The sequence below is a fragment of the Eptatretus burgeri genome, chromosome 2 (assembly GCF_056783735.1).
Source record: "Eptatretus burgeri isolate ZD-2024b chromosome 2, Ebu_testis_v1, whole genome shotgun sequence".
In the NCBI taxonomy this organism is placed as follows: domain Eukaryota; kingdom Metazoa; phylum Chordata; class Myxini; order Myxiniformes; family Myxinidae; genus Eptatretus; species Eptatretus burgeri.
In genome coordinates, this window is record NC_140962.1 from 139,521,826 (window position 1) to 139,536,825 (window position 15,000).

Here is a 15,000-nt window from a genome sequence, read left to right on the forward strand (position 1 = left end):
GTCATGTGATCTAATTACCGGGGGACACGCCCTCGGTATGCCTTGTTCAAACCGGATCACCTTAACGGATCAAATACAGCCGAGCGAGACTGCCCAAGGACGTACCAGCGAGAAAAACAGATCGTTGGGGATAACGTCCTGGCTGAGCTGGGATACGGACCATGCTGGACCAATGAGGGAAAAGACGAAAACGAGCTGGGAACATTTCCATACAAAGTATTTATTTACACTGAAGCGAGGAAAGGTATGTGGCACAGTGAATGGGGTTTATTGTTATGTACAGCACGGAGAACAAGGAATTTGTGGGGTGCAACAAAAGGCAAGTAATTTACAAAAACAGACACAGAGCAGACTTATCCCGTGAGAAGTTATACGATCTTAACTTATGCGATGACATTTACCATCATACACACACACACACACACACACACACACACACACACACACACACACACACACACACACACACACACACACACAAACCCGAGGAAGATTTGATAGCCAAAAAGAAAGAGAGCAGTTGAAGATAGATGGCCTCGCAATACCAGGCACGATCGGTCGACCAGCGCAACCCAGTACGCTTTGGGCGAGGTTGGGGGAGAAATACTGGTGTCGAAGGTGTGGGAGTGGGAGGTGTGGTGCAGTGCAATATGGGGCATGCGGTGTCGTGCCAGAGGAAACTGTGATCGCAAGTCAGTAATGGATACTCTTTTGTGCGTCCAAAGGGGACGTGATAGAGGGGTGGAAAGAGAGAGAGAGAGAGAGTAGAGATGTGTGAGGCAAAAGATCCCTCACCTAGTCGTGCATAGGTCTTTGAATGTCGCGTGTACCTTCGTAGGACGCTTGAGCATTCCCACATCAAGAGTTGGCACATTATCTCCAGCTTAGTCAATTTGCCGGGGCTCGTGGCAACCTGTGCCACACACTGGTCCTCAAGAAGAAGAACATCCCAGTCGCACACCAACCACGAGTGAAGAGCCAACGAACGGCGGAGCAGCCAACGCAGAGTTGAGAGGAGCAGAGAAGAAGAGGGCGAAACGGCTTCGTGCTCTTCCTTTTATAAGCCCCAGGCGAAAGGTGGGGTGATGACCCGAAAGCGACACGCTGTGACCCGAATTCCACCGCTCCTCCATTGGGCCACAGTGGCCCTAGCCACGCCCTGCCAGGCTCCTGCGCCTGGAAACGGTCTCATTTGCCCATCCGGCTTGCCATGGCTCCTGACTCAACATCGGGTATGAGCTGACACCCTGGCCCTGAACGTGCTCTGAATGCAGTCTGAATGCTGAATGGCAATGCACACCCATCACCCACGGGCTCCCTCTCATGAGCCAAGATGCACACCTGGGCCCCGTATCAAACTCCTGGATCACCCTTCCCGCAACCCCTCTGAGCCGCCCCTGTCTTGCCGTGTTCTGGCGACTGGACGAGGGTCGTATCAATGCCACGTGCTCACCCAGTACATCCTCGGCGAAATGCGTTTGAGCAATTAATGTCCGTTGCTTAGCCCCTCTTTATACATACATACACATACATATATGTACGTATGGATATGCCTCCATGTCACTCTCTGAGTGATTTTTTTCATTTGTTACTTACGAAATCTATATTGATGACTTCTGTCATCTGTTTGTGTGTTTGTGTGTGTGTGTGTGTGTGTGTGTGTGTGTGTGTGTGTGTGTGTGTGTGTGTGTGTGTGTGTTTGTTTGGGTGTGTGTTTGTTTGTAGACACGATAACTCGAAAACGGAAGAAGCTACCAATGTCAAATTAAACTACGTGATTCAGGAGGGTGATGGCCAGCGCTGATTAGATTTTGATCAAAATCGGTCAAAGGTCAAGGTCACAGTGAGGTCAAACATCCAAAACATGATAACTCGAGTACGGAATATGCTACCAATGTAAAATTACACCACGTGTTTCAGAATGGTGATGGGTAGCGCTGATTAGATTTTGGTCAAAATCGGTCAAAGGTCAAGGTCACAGTGAGGTCAAACATTCGATTTTTGAAGGTTTGGTGCAGAATCATCGTAGAAACTTCTTTTTTGCGTCGCTACCTTCTCAAGAGATAGATTTTATTAGACAAGGTCAGAGGTCAAGTTGACGATTTCGTAAGTACCAGTCAATGACTGCTTGTTTGTTTGTTTGTCACTTGTTCGTTGCTGCCACGGGCACCATGACTCGCAATTGCATGAGTTGCACGCCCCGAACGCGACCTCCGCTTGCAAGGTAACACCATGAGCTGTGAAGCTGCAGTTCGAATCCCGTTCCAGCTCGAGTTGAATGAGTTTACCTCAAAGAATACAAACCATCCTTCCAGTCATAAAATGCAAGTTTATCTCCTCCTCCTTCGGATGCAGCACAAGGCTGTGGGTTGCGTCATTGGATGAGGGCGCGGCTGGGCCGCTTGATGCAGTGCCCCAACACCCAGTGCACTGGTACTCATTTCGCCGACCTGGGAAAGATGACAGGCTGAGTAACCCCACTGATGTTAAATCAACACCCAACAGAAACTCAAACTCAAAACTTAACAATCCCAAACCAACCACCTGAACCATGAAGCCAAAATCAATCATGTTAAGTTTATCTGTTTTTAGTTTAAAGATGAGGGGATAGCGCGAACGCAGTCCCCCACTACCACAAATAGTACGGTCGAGTTTCCCACATTTGGGGAAATCGCAAGGGTCAACCCCCCCCGGAGTGCAATGGGTGAGTCTCACCATGAGGGAACCGCCTTACTGATCACGGTATCTCTCCCGTCAGGTAAGTATGACTTGTTCATTCACGGGATTCCTTTTCTAACTCCGATCACCGTCTTGCTGTACCGGGACCCATTCACCACATCTCCTGAATATTGATATAAATGGTGAATGTTACAAGAACTTTACAAACACATTCTAATCGGACGATTTGGTTCGATATTATGATTTAGATATTTGGAGAGTTTCTCCCTTCGCCGCTGTTTTGAGGGATTTAAAAATGTCTTCATGATTTGATCCCGTCTGAGGATTTTGTCCTGGTATGATGACGCCAGGATTAATTTAGTGACGTCATGATGCCAGGTTTAACTTGGTGACATCACGCCGCCGGTTGTTGTCGTGATTTCCCAGCTCAGTGGTTTCCTCGTTGGAAGATTCTCTGAATCATTTAGTGAGAGGGAATATATTGTCGCGGAGTGGCCGGTCCAGGTTCATCTCCCCGACCCAAATTATGCTGTCAGGCGGTTAACACCGCCAGCCCCCGAACGGCCAAACTACTCCCTTGGAGGCCACAGCTGAAACTCTGAGATTTATGTTGCTCGTGGGGAAACGGCGCAATGGCGGAGGGAACGGAGGCACGGGGAATGGTTGCACAGGCAGGGGGTGGGGGGTTCTCCTCGAACCCCACAACAAATACACGGATACAGTTTCTTAAAATGAACACGTTTCATGAAAATAGACAAATATTTACAAAGGATAATAATAAATGTAATTATGATAAATATGCGAGTTAAATGAAACTCTTAAGTCGAGGAACCTCAACACACAGACACAAAAACAGACAAGGGGAAACAAAATAAAAGAAAATCCCTCCTTTCGACCTGGTACTTAGTTTGGCCCGGAGATGATCTTTGTGGAACTTGGAACCGAGGCGATGGTGTTTGCATATGCAGACACGTGCAAAATGGCGCCAAGTGGCTTCTTTCGCAGCAGGACCAACGTACGCCAGGCAATCCGCAAGCAGAAATCCGCAACACCAAGGCTCAGAGACCCCGTCTCAGCTGCTTCGTTTCCCATGTATCCCTATGATGATTCAACCCCCCCTGGGATTCAACCCCCCCAGAAGCAGCTGCTTCGTGCACCAATCGTCCTCACCAACCCGCTGTTTGTCATACACGAGATTCAGGGTCTGTTCCTCACGACCCAACCAAGAGCCAAAGGCCAGCATCTTGCTTCACCATGCAAGCCCAATCGCCTCAGCATGAGTACGAGAATTGTGCAGTCTTCTTCACACATCGAAGGAAAGCCAGCGTAAAGGCCTGTTCTTACAGGCCATCTTTTAACTACGATTCTTTCTCGACCATGTGCGTCCCTCACTCCGCACTCGTGTCTTCCCTCAATCCTTCCCTCAACTACACTCTGCCTCGTGCATGCGCTCTCCCGATCTCTCCATCCTATCTGGTCTGATGCCTCCCACTGACATCACCCCCAAATCACCGTTTCCTCCTCCGAGGCGTGACTTGCTCGCAAGAAACCCAGGAAAGTGGTCCTCCGCCCGCTTGGCTGGCTTCTGACATCATGCCCATTAATCATCAGCCTCGGGGGCATGACTTTGCCTGCCGTCGCCCTTGGAAGCGGGGATTCTGCCTGTTCGACACGTTTTGCTTGTTTATTATTGTGGTTTTGGTTGTGAAAACACAGGAAAAAAGTCACAGGGAGGCAATTACATACTGGGGGGAACTTATTCATAACCCCGATCGAATTAAGACCGTCCCCGCATGTGGTGACACGTCACACTTAAGCTCACAGTTTCCCTACATAATTACATCGAGATGTCTCCTACGCGTCCACGGACCAAACAATTCGATTCAATCCTAAATTCCCAATTCAATTCCTCGATCTACCCCACAATTAAAAACAATACGTTTGCAATTTCAACCTGATTGGACACATGGTCTGGTAGCCAGAATTTTTTTGTTTTTTTTCTGGGTTATTTTTTATTTTTTTTATTTTAATCAGACCCTCTTGGCTGTGCCTGAATGAACTTGAGAACAGAGGAGTTGCAGCGAAAACCCGAATCCTATCAAGGTTCCTCCTGATGACTCCATCTTTGCTTTTTGCTTGTTCGGGTTCCTTCTGATGACTCCAATACAGGACTGTATACCGATTTGGTCTTCCATTCGATTTGAATTAAATTTATTTTAATCCCATTCTGAATTCAATTGAATATAATAAATGGCATGAGTTGGGGTCAAGTGTCCGATCAAAGCAGGGTTGCCGCAAAGCATGACGTCTTGGTACTCGGTCATCACTGCCAGCAGTTATAAAGTGGCAGTTCCAGTTTTGTGTCTTATTACCCTCGGTAAAGGAGAGGGTGTTGCATTTGGGTCCATTTGTTTGTCTGTTTGTTTGTTTATTTGCCTGCAAACCTCCAGCCCAAACCAGTTAAACAATCATTCTGAAGTGTTTGGAGATTAATGTCAACGACCCTGTGATGAGTCCCACATTGAAGTTTCATAAAATTCGGTCGACAAAAAGGTCTACATTGGCCAATAGGCCAATTTGAACCACAATTTTCTAAAATCCTGAAACCCAATCCGATTGACTTTAAATTTGAACAGGATTTGCACATCAGGTCATTCAATTCAAAGAACTATTACTTCTGGGGTTAAATTAGGTCAAAAGGTCAACATAGACCGTAAGGTCACCACATCATCGGCTAAATTTTTTTAATTATTTCTAAAATCCTCAATTTTTATCTGATTGACTTGGAATTTGAAGTGCATTTACATCTCAGGTCAATTAATTCACTCACCTATTATTTTTGAGATCACCATTGGGCAAAAGTTCAACATAGACCAAAAGGTCAATACCGGCCGAATTTCTAAAATCCTCAATTTAAAACCGATTCACTTGAAATTGGAAGAGCATTTGCATATGAAGTCACGGAATTCAACCACCTATTATTTTTGAGGTCAATATTCGCCAATAGGTCAATATAGGCCAAAACGTCAACATGGACCACATTTTTAAAATTCTTTCTAAAATCGTCAATTTTCATCTGATTGACTTGCAATTTGAAGACCAGTGACATATCAGCTTACTGAATTCAAGGATCAATTACTTTTAGATCAACATAGGTCAAAAGGTCAACATAGGCCGAATTTCTAAAATTGTCAATTTTCATCTGATTGACTTGAAATTTGAAAGGGATTTTCATTTCAGCTCAGTGAAATACAACTACAAAATTATTTTTAATATCAGCAAATGCAAAAACGTAAACATAGACCAAATGGTCAACAACGAAGGAACACTTTCTAAAATCCTCAATTTGCATATGATTGACTTGAAATTTGAACAGGATTTGCGTATCAGGTCGATGAATTCAACCACCAATTAATGTTAAGATCAAAAGGTCATTGCAGGCCGAATGTATAAAATTGCAAGATACGGCCAAAATCTACACACACACACACACACACACACACACACACACACACACATACACACACACACACACACACACACACACACACACACACACACACACACACATATATATATATATATATATATATATATATATATATATATATATATATATATATATATATATATATATATTGTATATTATACATATGTTTGTAAATTTTGAACTCGAAGTCAAGACTCAATAACCCGTCAGCCACGTGAACCACACGTTAAGTTTATCTGTTTTTAGTTTAAAGATGAGGGGATAGCGCGAACGCAGTCCCCCACTACCACAAATAGTACGGTCGAGTTTCCCACATTTGGGGAAATCGCAAGGGTCAACCCCCCCGGAGTGCAATGGGTGAGTCTCACCATGAGGGAACCGCCTTACTGATCACGGTATCTCTCCCGTCAGGTAAGTATGACTTGTTCATTCACGGGATTCCTTTTCTAACTCCGATAACCGTCTTGCTGTACCGGGACCCATTCACCACATCTCCTGAATATTGATATAAATGGTGAATGTTACAAGAACTTTACAAACACATTCTAATGGGACTATTTGGTTCGATATTATGATTTAGATATTTGGAGAGTTTCTCCCTTCGCTGCTGTTTTGAGAGAAATAAATATATCTTCGTGATTTGATCCCTTCTGAGGATTTTGTCCTCGTATATGACGCCAAGCATAACTTCGTGACGTCATGTTTAACTTATTGACGTCACGACGTTTGTTGTGATTTCCAAGCTCGGTTGTTTCCTCCTCACAAGAATCTTTTGAATCATTTCGTTCCAAAGCCTGATGTTGGCTCAACGGTGACGGTGGCTGGATTAACATCCCAGGGTCATGAGTTCAAGTTCCTGTCCGTCCGTCGTTGAATTAACACCAAGTGGGTTGACTAAGCCTGTCATCCTTGAGAGGTCGGCTATTTGAGTAGGCTACCAGATTCCTGGTAACAACAGCACCGATTTGAGCTGACCCAGAGAAAATACTCTCACCAATCAGCCACAGGCTGAATACGAATAAATAAATAAATTTCGTTCCACATGGATCGATCTGTTTAGACTGGACACAAGATTATATCAGAGATTGAAACAATGGATGGATTGAACATGACGACGACCGACCTGCCTGTGTTGGGAGAGCAACACACCTTGTGCTTTGGTCCATCACGGGAGATTGCAGGGTAAATACACGCAGGTCTTTGTAGTGTTCCACTTGGTGTCGAACTTGTGGTCCTTTTTTACATGTTTTTTTTGTACACGTAGTCAAGGGTCATGGAAGGGCTAGAACACAGAACAGATCAGGAAACATCACAAAAGGAACTGGAGTAATCAGAGAGATGCCATATCGAGTTCCATGAATATAGGGCCTTCAGACCAACCTATCCAGCATGGCAGTCCTCAGTTCGTTAATGCTGTGAAGGCCTGTGTCACTCCGCAGTGCACTGATTTTGGTGGCCCGACTTCTACCTCTCCTTGCAGTGCCCTGTGTGGGCTCCCAAAGTATGAGGGGATTAGCAGACAGTTCAGGGTGCCGAACGCATTGTCCCGCCAATCTCATCCTCCTCTCACAGACTTTGACGGATACTCTTGGCAGGCCACCATATAAGTTGACGTTCCGTACATGATCTTTCCATGACACGTTAAGGGCTATCCTGAGCATGTGTGTGTAGACCCCATTTAATGCCTTCTCTTGTTGCACCGTAAGCGTCCATGTCTCCACGGCGGCTCTGACAGGGCAAGAGCATAAACCCAAGCTCCTCCTCCCTGCCACTGATGGCAAGCCTCAGTTCGTGGTCAAGGACCACAATAAACAGAAAGGGTGCCAACGTATCTCCTTGTAGTACCCCAGCCAGAATCTCAAAGTACTCTGTTTCTCCATCAGGCCAGCAGACCTGAGCACGAGTCTTGGAGTACGTGGCACTGATTGATTTATCCGCTTTCTCAGGGACGCTTTATCCACTGGTCACGGAGGACCTCAAAAAGCTTCCCTTGATCAACACTATCAAAAACCTTCATGAATTCGATGAAAGTAATCACTGCTGTCAGGCTCCGATCTCTCACTCCCTCAAGTAGTCTCCTAAGCACCAGGGTCTGCCCCACAGTTGAGCGTTCCGGACCGAAGCCATTCTGCGAGTCCCTCAGCAGGGGATCTAAGACAGGTCTGATATGGCTCAGAATCATTCAATTATATGTCTTTGCCACCACCGAGCTCAGACAAATCCCACGGTAGTTGTCGGTCCTGGAGAGATCTCCCGTCTTCGGTACCGGGACAATGTTCAGGATAGACCACTGCTCCGGCAACCCCCCTTTCTCTTATGCATGGTTGATGAACACCAAGATAGTTTCATCCAGAGGGACATACTTCAACACTTCTGGTACCACCCCATCCTCACCAATTTTCTTGCTGCGCTTTATGGATGCTTTAGCCTTTTTATACACATTCATGGTAAAGGGGCCATTGTGTAGGGGAGGTCACAGAATATGGGAGCTATTGGTACGTTATCCACGAAAAGTTGGAGGGTTACCTTGCAAGTTTTTGAAATGCGAGTACCAGGTACCAACTCTCTTCTCCGCACTTTCACCTTGAATCTTTGCAGACTGGGACGACTTTTGACCACAGATATCATTGATGAGCTGCCAGCTCAATCCATACCTCTGGTTTTCGTGTGCTTTTTCCACCTGAACTATTTTCTGAGTCAGTTTCTCCTGCACCAAAATTGCATACATCCTATACAGCTCCTACTTTCTCCTTGTGGACTCCTCTCGACTCCAGCCATCTTCACCCTTGTCAACAATTTATGCTTCATATGCAGCCTTCATCTCCTTCCTGGCCATAGTGACCTTAGGATGTAAACTCTGCTCCTTCCTCCGTACCTTCAGGATTTGTGTGAGGCAGGCCTCGGCTGCCTGTTCGTTTGCTTTGACAAAACGCTGGTAACGTTCTGAAGCTCCCTCATCTTTCCCCTACAGCATGTGGAATCTATTTCATATCTCCACCGCATAACGCTCCTGCAGTTGACAGTCAGCCGCCAGTTCACCCCATACGTGCTTCACCTTCTTCACCACATCTCGCCTCGTCGAGCAGAGATTTAGTCTTAATGTCATAGCCACCACCCTGTGATCCGACCCCAGAGAGGAAAAAGTCCCATATGCTTCACTGTTGATGATGCTTTTACACCACTTCTTACGCGTCAGGATGTAGTCAATCTGATGCGTGGTCTTCTTTGGTGACATCGAGGTCCATAATTTCCTTCTTCTCTTCTGAAACAGCGTGTTAGTGGCCAATATCTGAGAGTCCTCCATTAAATCCAGCAACCGCCTCCCATTATCATTTGTCTGCTCATTGTGGGTGAATAGAATCATCATCCGGGCTGTTGTGAAATTTTCAGCTTGATGTTGTCTTCTGAGGTTTCGTTGTGATCGTTGTCTAATTTAACTTGCGGGGTTTTAACGTTTCGCCGACTCGGTTTTAAAATCCTGTTTCTCAAATCACAGACACCGATAAAATCAATGTCCACAAAAGTACTTTTCTCAGAGAACAATTTTATTCTAATTTTATCCACCAGTTTATTCTCACCCTCGCACACCCCCCTTTGTTGTGGAACTTTAATTGGGTTCTATTTTATTTGTCTTACTTTTGGTTAACCGTTTAACCGACTCAAATCAAAGACACCGATGAATTCATTTTTCCACAACGTGAAAGTACATCACAACAGAGAGTTTTATTATAACTTGGTACTTGGTCAGTACCAAGGAGCACAAGCCACTGAGATGCTATACATCACACGTGCTTGCACTAAAACAACATTACATTTCCAGGCATTTATATACTTTCATGGGAGAGTGGAGGGGCTGTTAACTCTAACTGCAAGACATGTCTTCTAGGTGAGAAGCACATGATGTAATTACGGCAAAAGTTTGCTGTTATCAGCCCAGGTCACATTGTTCCACAGCAAGAAATTCTTTTTTATCAACATTTAGGGAAAAAGACTCGGCGAAAGGGAAGCAAAACTGACATCCAATTCGACAAATAGCATAGAAATTAAATTTATAAAACACCAGCACAATTACAATTTAGAGTACATTAATATAATTATTTCTTCCGCAGGGCCAAAGCATACATTAAGGTCACTGAGTATAGCCAGGAAGTGATGTCGAGGGACAGCTTCAATCGTCTGCTGGAGGTTATTGTAAAACTCAGTTTTTTCGGTGCTGTCTGCATATTCACATGGTGCATATACGACAATTACTGTAAATGCAGGGTTTCCCTGAAAGGAAGCCTTAACCACCTGGTCTGAAATGCGATCCACTCCAATTAAGGCCTTTTGAGCTACCTTGCCAATAACAATCCCCACCCCTCCTGTTGTTGCTTGCACTGTATTCCTCCATGCTGATGTCGTGCACAGTTGATACCCAAGACCAGCGCTGTAGCGGTTCACATCATCTCTCCGTTCCATTTTATGCACCTGCCTGTGTTTCTGAAACCCACATATCTCCACACACTGCTTCTTCATATTCCAAGCCAGTTCCTCAGTCTTCAACCGAGGGTCCTCATCTGTGATCTTCGGTGCCGTGAGGGTCTGGATGTTAAAAGTGGCTGTCTTGAGGGACTGTTTACACTTCAATATTGGCTCGGGCTTCTTGCATCTGTCAGCCGTACCCCTCCCATGAGGGTTTAAGGGTACGCCATCATGTCCGACTAGCGAACGTGCACGGATCCCCGCAGCATCCGAGCTCCTGCGGACTCCCGCCACTGGAAGTATAGAATTTGGTAGGTCGTTTGAATTAATGGTTCCATTCAAAGCTAAATATGAGTGAGGGTCGCTACTCCTCTCGCTGAAACCAGGAGCCGAAGCCACCTGCTCCTAGGACTGAAACAGGGTTTCCCCCTTCACAGCCCTTTTGGATGCAAGCCTGGGTATCTTGGCCGGTCAGACAAAAAAAAAAGTCTAACCTCCCCTTTAGAGTTCACAGATAGTTTCAACTTCTCTGAAACTTTACCAAAACATTCATCACCGTGTCTGTACCAAATTTTGTTAATGGCATTAAAAAAAAGACAAGTTCTAAAAATAGGAGGGTTGCCCCCCCCCCCCAAATATGTACAGTCAAAGCTCGTTACTATGCCACCCGTCGGGACCGAGCAAAAGTGGCACAGTAGCGAGAGTGGCATAGTAATGAGATTTTGTAAAAACGGCCTTATTTTCTCAAGTTACCCATCCGTAGTTAATCTTTAGACAAAATTTATTCCAGCAAGTAAAATGCACGACTGTTGTATAAGCTAAGCGAACGGAGAACATACACACACTAACAGAGTTCACACACTAACATATGGCATGGCGAGAAATTCACGACACACAAAGCTTTCAAGAATCGTCGGCTGGCGCATCTTCTTTCGGCGGATCTCGTGCATCTCGTTGTCTAGCCGATCGCACGCTTGCATCACACCGGGCTTCCCGCTTCTCTGCTGCATGAACTTCCGGACGGTGCTACAAGCGCACTGGGCTTCCTCGAACGGAACGATTTCCTCCTCGACAGTTACCTCGTCATCTTCGCTTTCCACCGGCTCCTCACTGCACAGAATCTCCTCCGCAATCTCCTCCAGTGTGAAATACCAAGCTGTTAGGGGGAAGACGAGGCGCTCGTCGGCTTCGAGAAAGTCAGACAGCTCGATCTCCTCGTTCTCGTGCATCTTTTCCTCGGCAGGCAGAGCTTCCCAGATGTCGGGCAGCTCCGCAGGCTGTGGCTCAGTTTGGACCTCCTCTTCGATGAACTTGGCCTTCACGAAACAGTTCCTGATCGTCGACTTGCCGACCTGCTCCCAAGCACGCTGGGCGACGTGTAGAGTGTCGAACAACGTGAACTTGAACTCCTTTCCCTCGTCTATGGCCTCAAGCCGGCGGCAGAGCAGGAGCTTCTTGTAGTGGCGCTTGAGGTTCTATATGATTCCCTGATCCATTGGTTGCGAATTGGCTGTCGTGTTGGGTGGGAAGAAGACCAGTTGGATGTTGTTCAGCTCGAGCTCGGGAGGGTGGCCAGAGAAGTTATCGAGACAGACCAGCATTCTGCATCCCTGCTGGCCGAGTCGTCCGTCCCACGCACGCAACATCTCCTCGAAAAGCTCCGCCGTCATCCACGCCTTCGAGTTCGCCTTGTACTTGACCAGGATCTCTTTGTTCTTGAAGGCACGGGGTTTCTTGGAATTGCCAATTACCAGAAGAGGGAACTTCTCGCTGCCGCTCATGTTTGCCCCAACCAGAAGAGTGATCCTTTGCTTGCTTTTCTTTCCTCCAGTACACCGCTTTCCCCTGAAAGCCATGGTCTTGTTCGGAAGCAGCTGCCAGAAGAGTCCAGTCTCGTCCAGGTTGAAGATGTCGTCTGCGGAGAACTGCCCGAGTAAGGGCCGGAGAACCTGTTGTTGCCACTCAAGAAGGGATTGCGAATCCACCGCTCCAGCTTCGCCCTGCACTGTCTTGAACGTGATGCCGTGGCGCTTCTTGAAATTGCCCAACCAACCGTCGCTCGCCATGAAGTCTGGGATGTGCATCAGCTCGGCCAGTTTCATCGCCTTCTCCTTGATCAGATCGCCGCTGACGGGCACATTCTGTCCTCTTGATTGCTTCAGCCACATGAGCACTCCCTCATCAAGCTTCGGGTCGTGAGCCTGCGTCAACTTCATGCGCTTCGATGGAAATCCAGCTTTGATTGCAGCCTCGATTGCATCCTTCTTGCTGAGAATGCCCTTCACGGTGGTTCTCTTAACTTCGACACCCCATTTCTTGCTAATCTCCCTGGCCAACTTGGACTGATTCGGCTCCTTCTTCACGGCATCGATGATCTCCTTCTTCTCCTTCAGCGTAAAGTCGGTTCACTTGCGTTTCTGAGCTGACATTATGGGCTGAATTTGAAAAAAAATGATGTCACTGTTGTACGTGTGCCTGCGTGTCTGTGTGTGTGCTCGCGCTTTTTTGTGTCTCGTTGTGCGTGTTGTGATTGGCTTGTTGTGGCTGGCATCGGGGAGAAGAATCGCGTGTTTTGACACAGTCTGACTATGCACGTACGTATTGAGTTATGTTGTGCGCAGCTGGACTGTAGTTCGTCGCTTCGCCTTTGGACGTGAGTGTGATACTCGAGCACTGCACAATACAGACTTTTTCACGACTCATGCCTTTTAACAGTCACACAGTAGTGGCATGGTAGCGAGAGTAGGGGGTGGCATAGTAAATTTATTTTGTATTGAATTTTGTCGGGACCGAGCAAAAGTGGTATAATAGCGAGAGTGGCATAGAAGCGAGGTGGCATAGTAACGAGCTTTGACTGTATTTGCTTTTTCCTCCGAAACTATACACGTGATTTCGATGAAACTTGATCACAACTTTCATTACCCGTGATGTATTAAAGATTGTTCACATCATTAAAAAAAAAACAAAGTCTATGGGGGAGGGGGAGTTGCCCCCGAAATATGCATTTGCTTTCTTCTCAAAAACTACACACACAATTCCGATGAAACTTCACCACCGCCTCGTGATGTACCAAAGTTTGTTCATGGCATTAAAAAAAAAATCTGTCGGTATTTCATTTCTTCTCCATTACACATTTTGTGGGTCATCCATGCCTTCCAGTGGTTCCCTGGTGAGTTCACCTGGAACGTAGTTGCGGGGAGCTTGTGCAATGGCACATCGTACGTCAATCTGTCTGTCGGTCCGTCTGTCTGTCCTCAAATACTGTCAACTTCCTCTCTGAAATTACATATACGATTTTGATGAAACTTTACCATAACATTCATCACCGTGTACATACCAAAGTTTGTTCAGGACATGAAAAAAAATCCGGCCAGAATGGGGTCTATGAGGATTGCCCCCCAAAATAGTTATTTGCTTTCTTCTCAGAAACTACAAATGCATCTCTGATGAAACTTGACCACTACCTTCATCAACCATGATATACCAAAGTTTGTTCATGGCAACAAAAAAATTGTGGTCTGTCAGGGTTTATGGGGTGTTGCCCCCCCCCAAGAGGTATTTGATTTCTTCTAAGAAACTACACACACAATTTTGATGGAACTTTACCACAACCTTTATCACCTGTGATGTACCAAAGTTTGTTCACGGCATTAAAAAAAAAAAAATTCTAAAAGGTATTTACTTTTTTTCTCCGTTACATATTGTTATCGATATCAGAATCGGATCTGACGAATGCATACACACATTTAGGTCCTCGGACAGTTATTTCCATAAATGCATGTCCAGGATAGACCCATCCCCATGTCTGGTGGGATTCTAACTTTGATGCGTTGAGAAGGGTAAAGAATAGATTCCCTTTTCTTATGGGATGGCCTTTCTCTCTTTACGACAGACACATTCATGCACATGAGATAGCCATGAGCCCAACGGAGGCTCGTCTACCCCCTTTCCATCAGGACACATTGGTTTGGAGGTGCACGATTTATTTACACTTTGGACTTACAGGACTTTTGATTAAGCACACCGCGGGCTTTTCCTGAGCAGTTTTTCTGATGGTCAAATACGGCTGTGGATCATTTACCTCACCCACCTCTTTCACCGACGTTGACGTCCACCTTTTTCAATCGACGTTTGACACCCTGTTTGGCAGCTCTATGGATGCTGGCTGGCTTTTGTTCGTGTCGGGCTGAACAACGAAGGAATGATCGTGAGATTGACGGTTGGAAGTGACGTGCAGCCATGCGCCAATAGACAAGGTGGATTTGGCTGAAGTCTGCTTGAGGCTCCACCCACACTGGTCGCCTATAAAAAGGACAGGAGGACCGATTTCCTGTCAGTTTAGTGACCGCTGGGTGACGTTTATTTTCAGC

At 46.1% G+C, this 15,000-nt stretch overlaps 1 protein-coding gene and 2 non-coding genes across 3 annotated transcripts in view; all 3 read right to left on the bottom strand.

The window, feature by feature from the left end:
- Positions 1-2,601: 2,601 nt before the first annotated feature.
- Positions 2,602-2,766, bottom strand: LOC147033310 (U1 spliceosomal RNA). The gene has a single exon (XR_015055641.1). It is a non-coding gene; the product is annotated as a U1 spliceosomal RNA (small nuclear RNA).
- Positions 2,767-6,424: 3,658 nt separating this feature from the next.
- LOC147033311 (U1 spliceosomal RNA) lies at positions 6,425-6,588 on the bottom strand. The gene has a single exon (XR_015055648.1). It is a non-coding gene; the product is annotated as a U1 spliceosomal RNA (small nuclear RNA).
- A 2,567-nt stretch (positions 6,589-9,155) lies between these two features.
- The window catches only part of LOC147033312 (protein CFDP2-like), a 9,779-nt gene continuing 3,934 nt past the window's right edge, over positions 9,156-15,000 (bottom strand). Inside the window, exons 2-3 of the mRNA XM_085851396.1 lie at positions 10,292-10,923; positions 9,156-9,506 (exon numbers count right to left, since the gene is read on the bottom strand). Coding sequence (XP_085707522.1) covers positions 9,156-9,506; positions 10,292-10,923 — 983 coding nt within the window. The remainder of the gene's footprint in view (positions 9,507-10,291; positions 10,924-15,000) is intronic.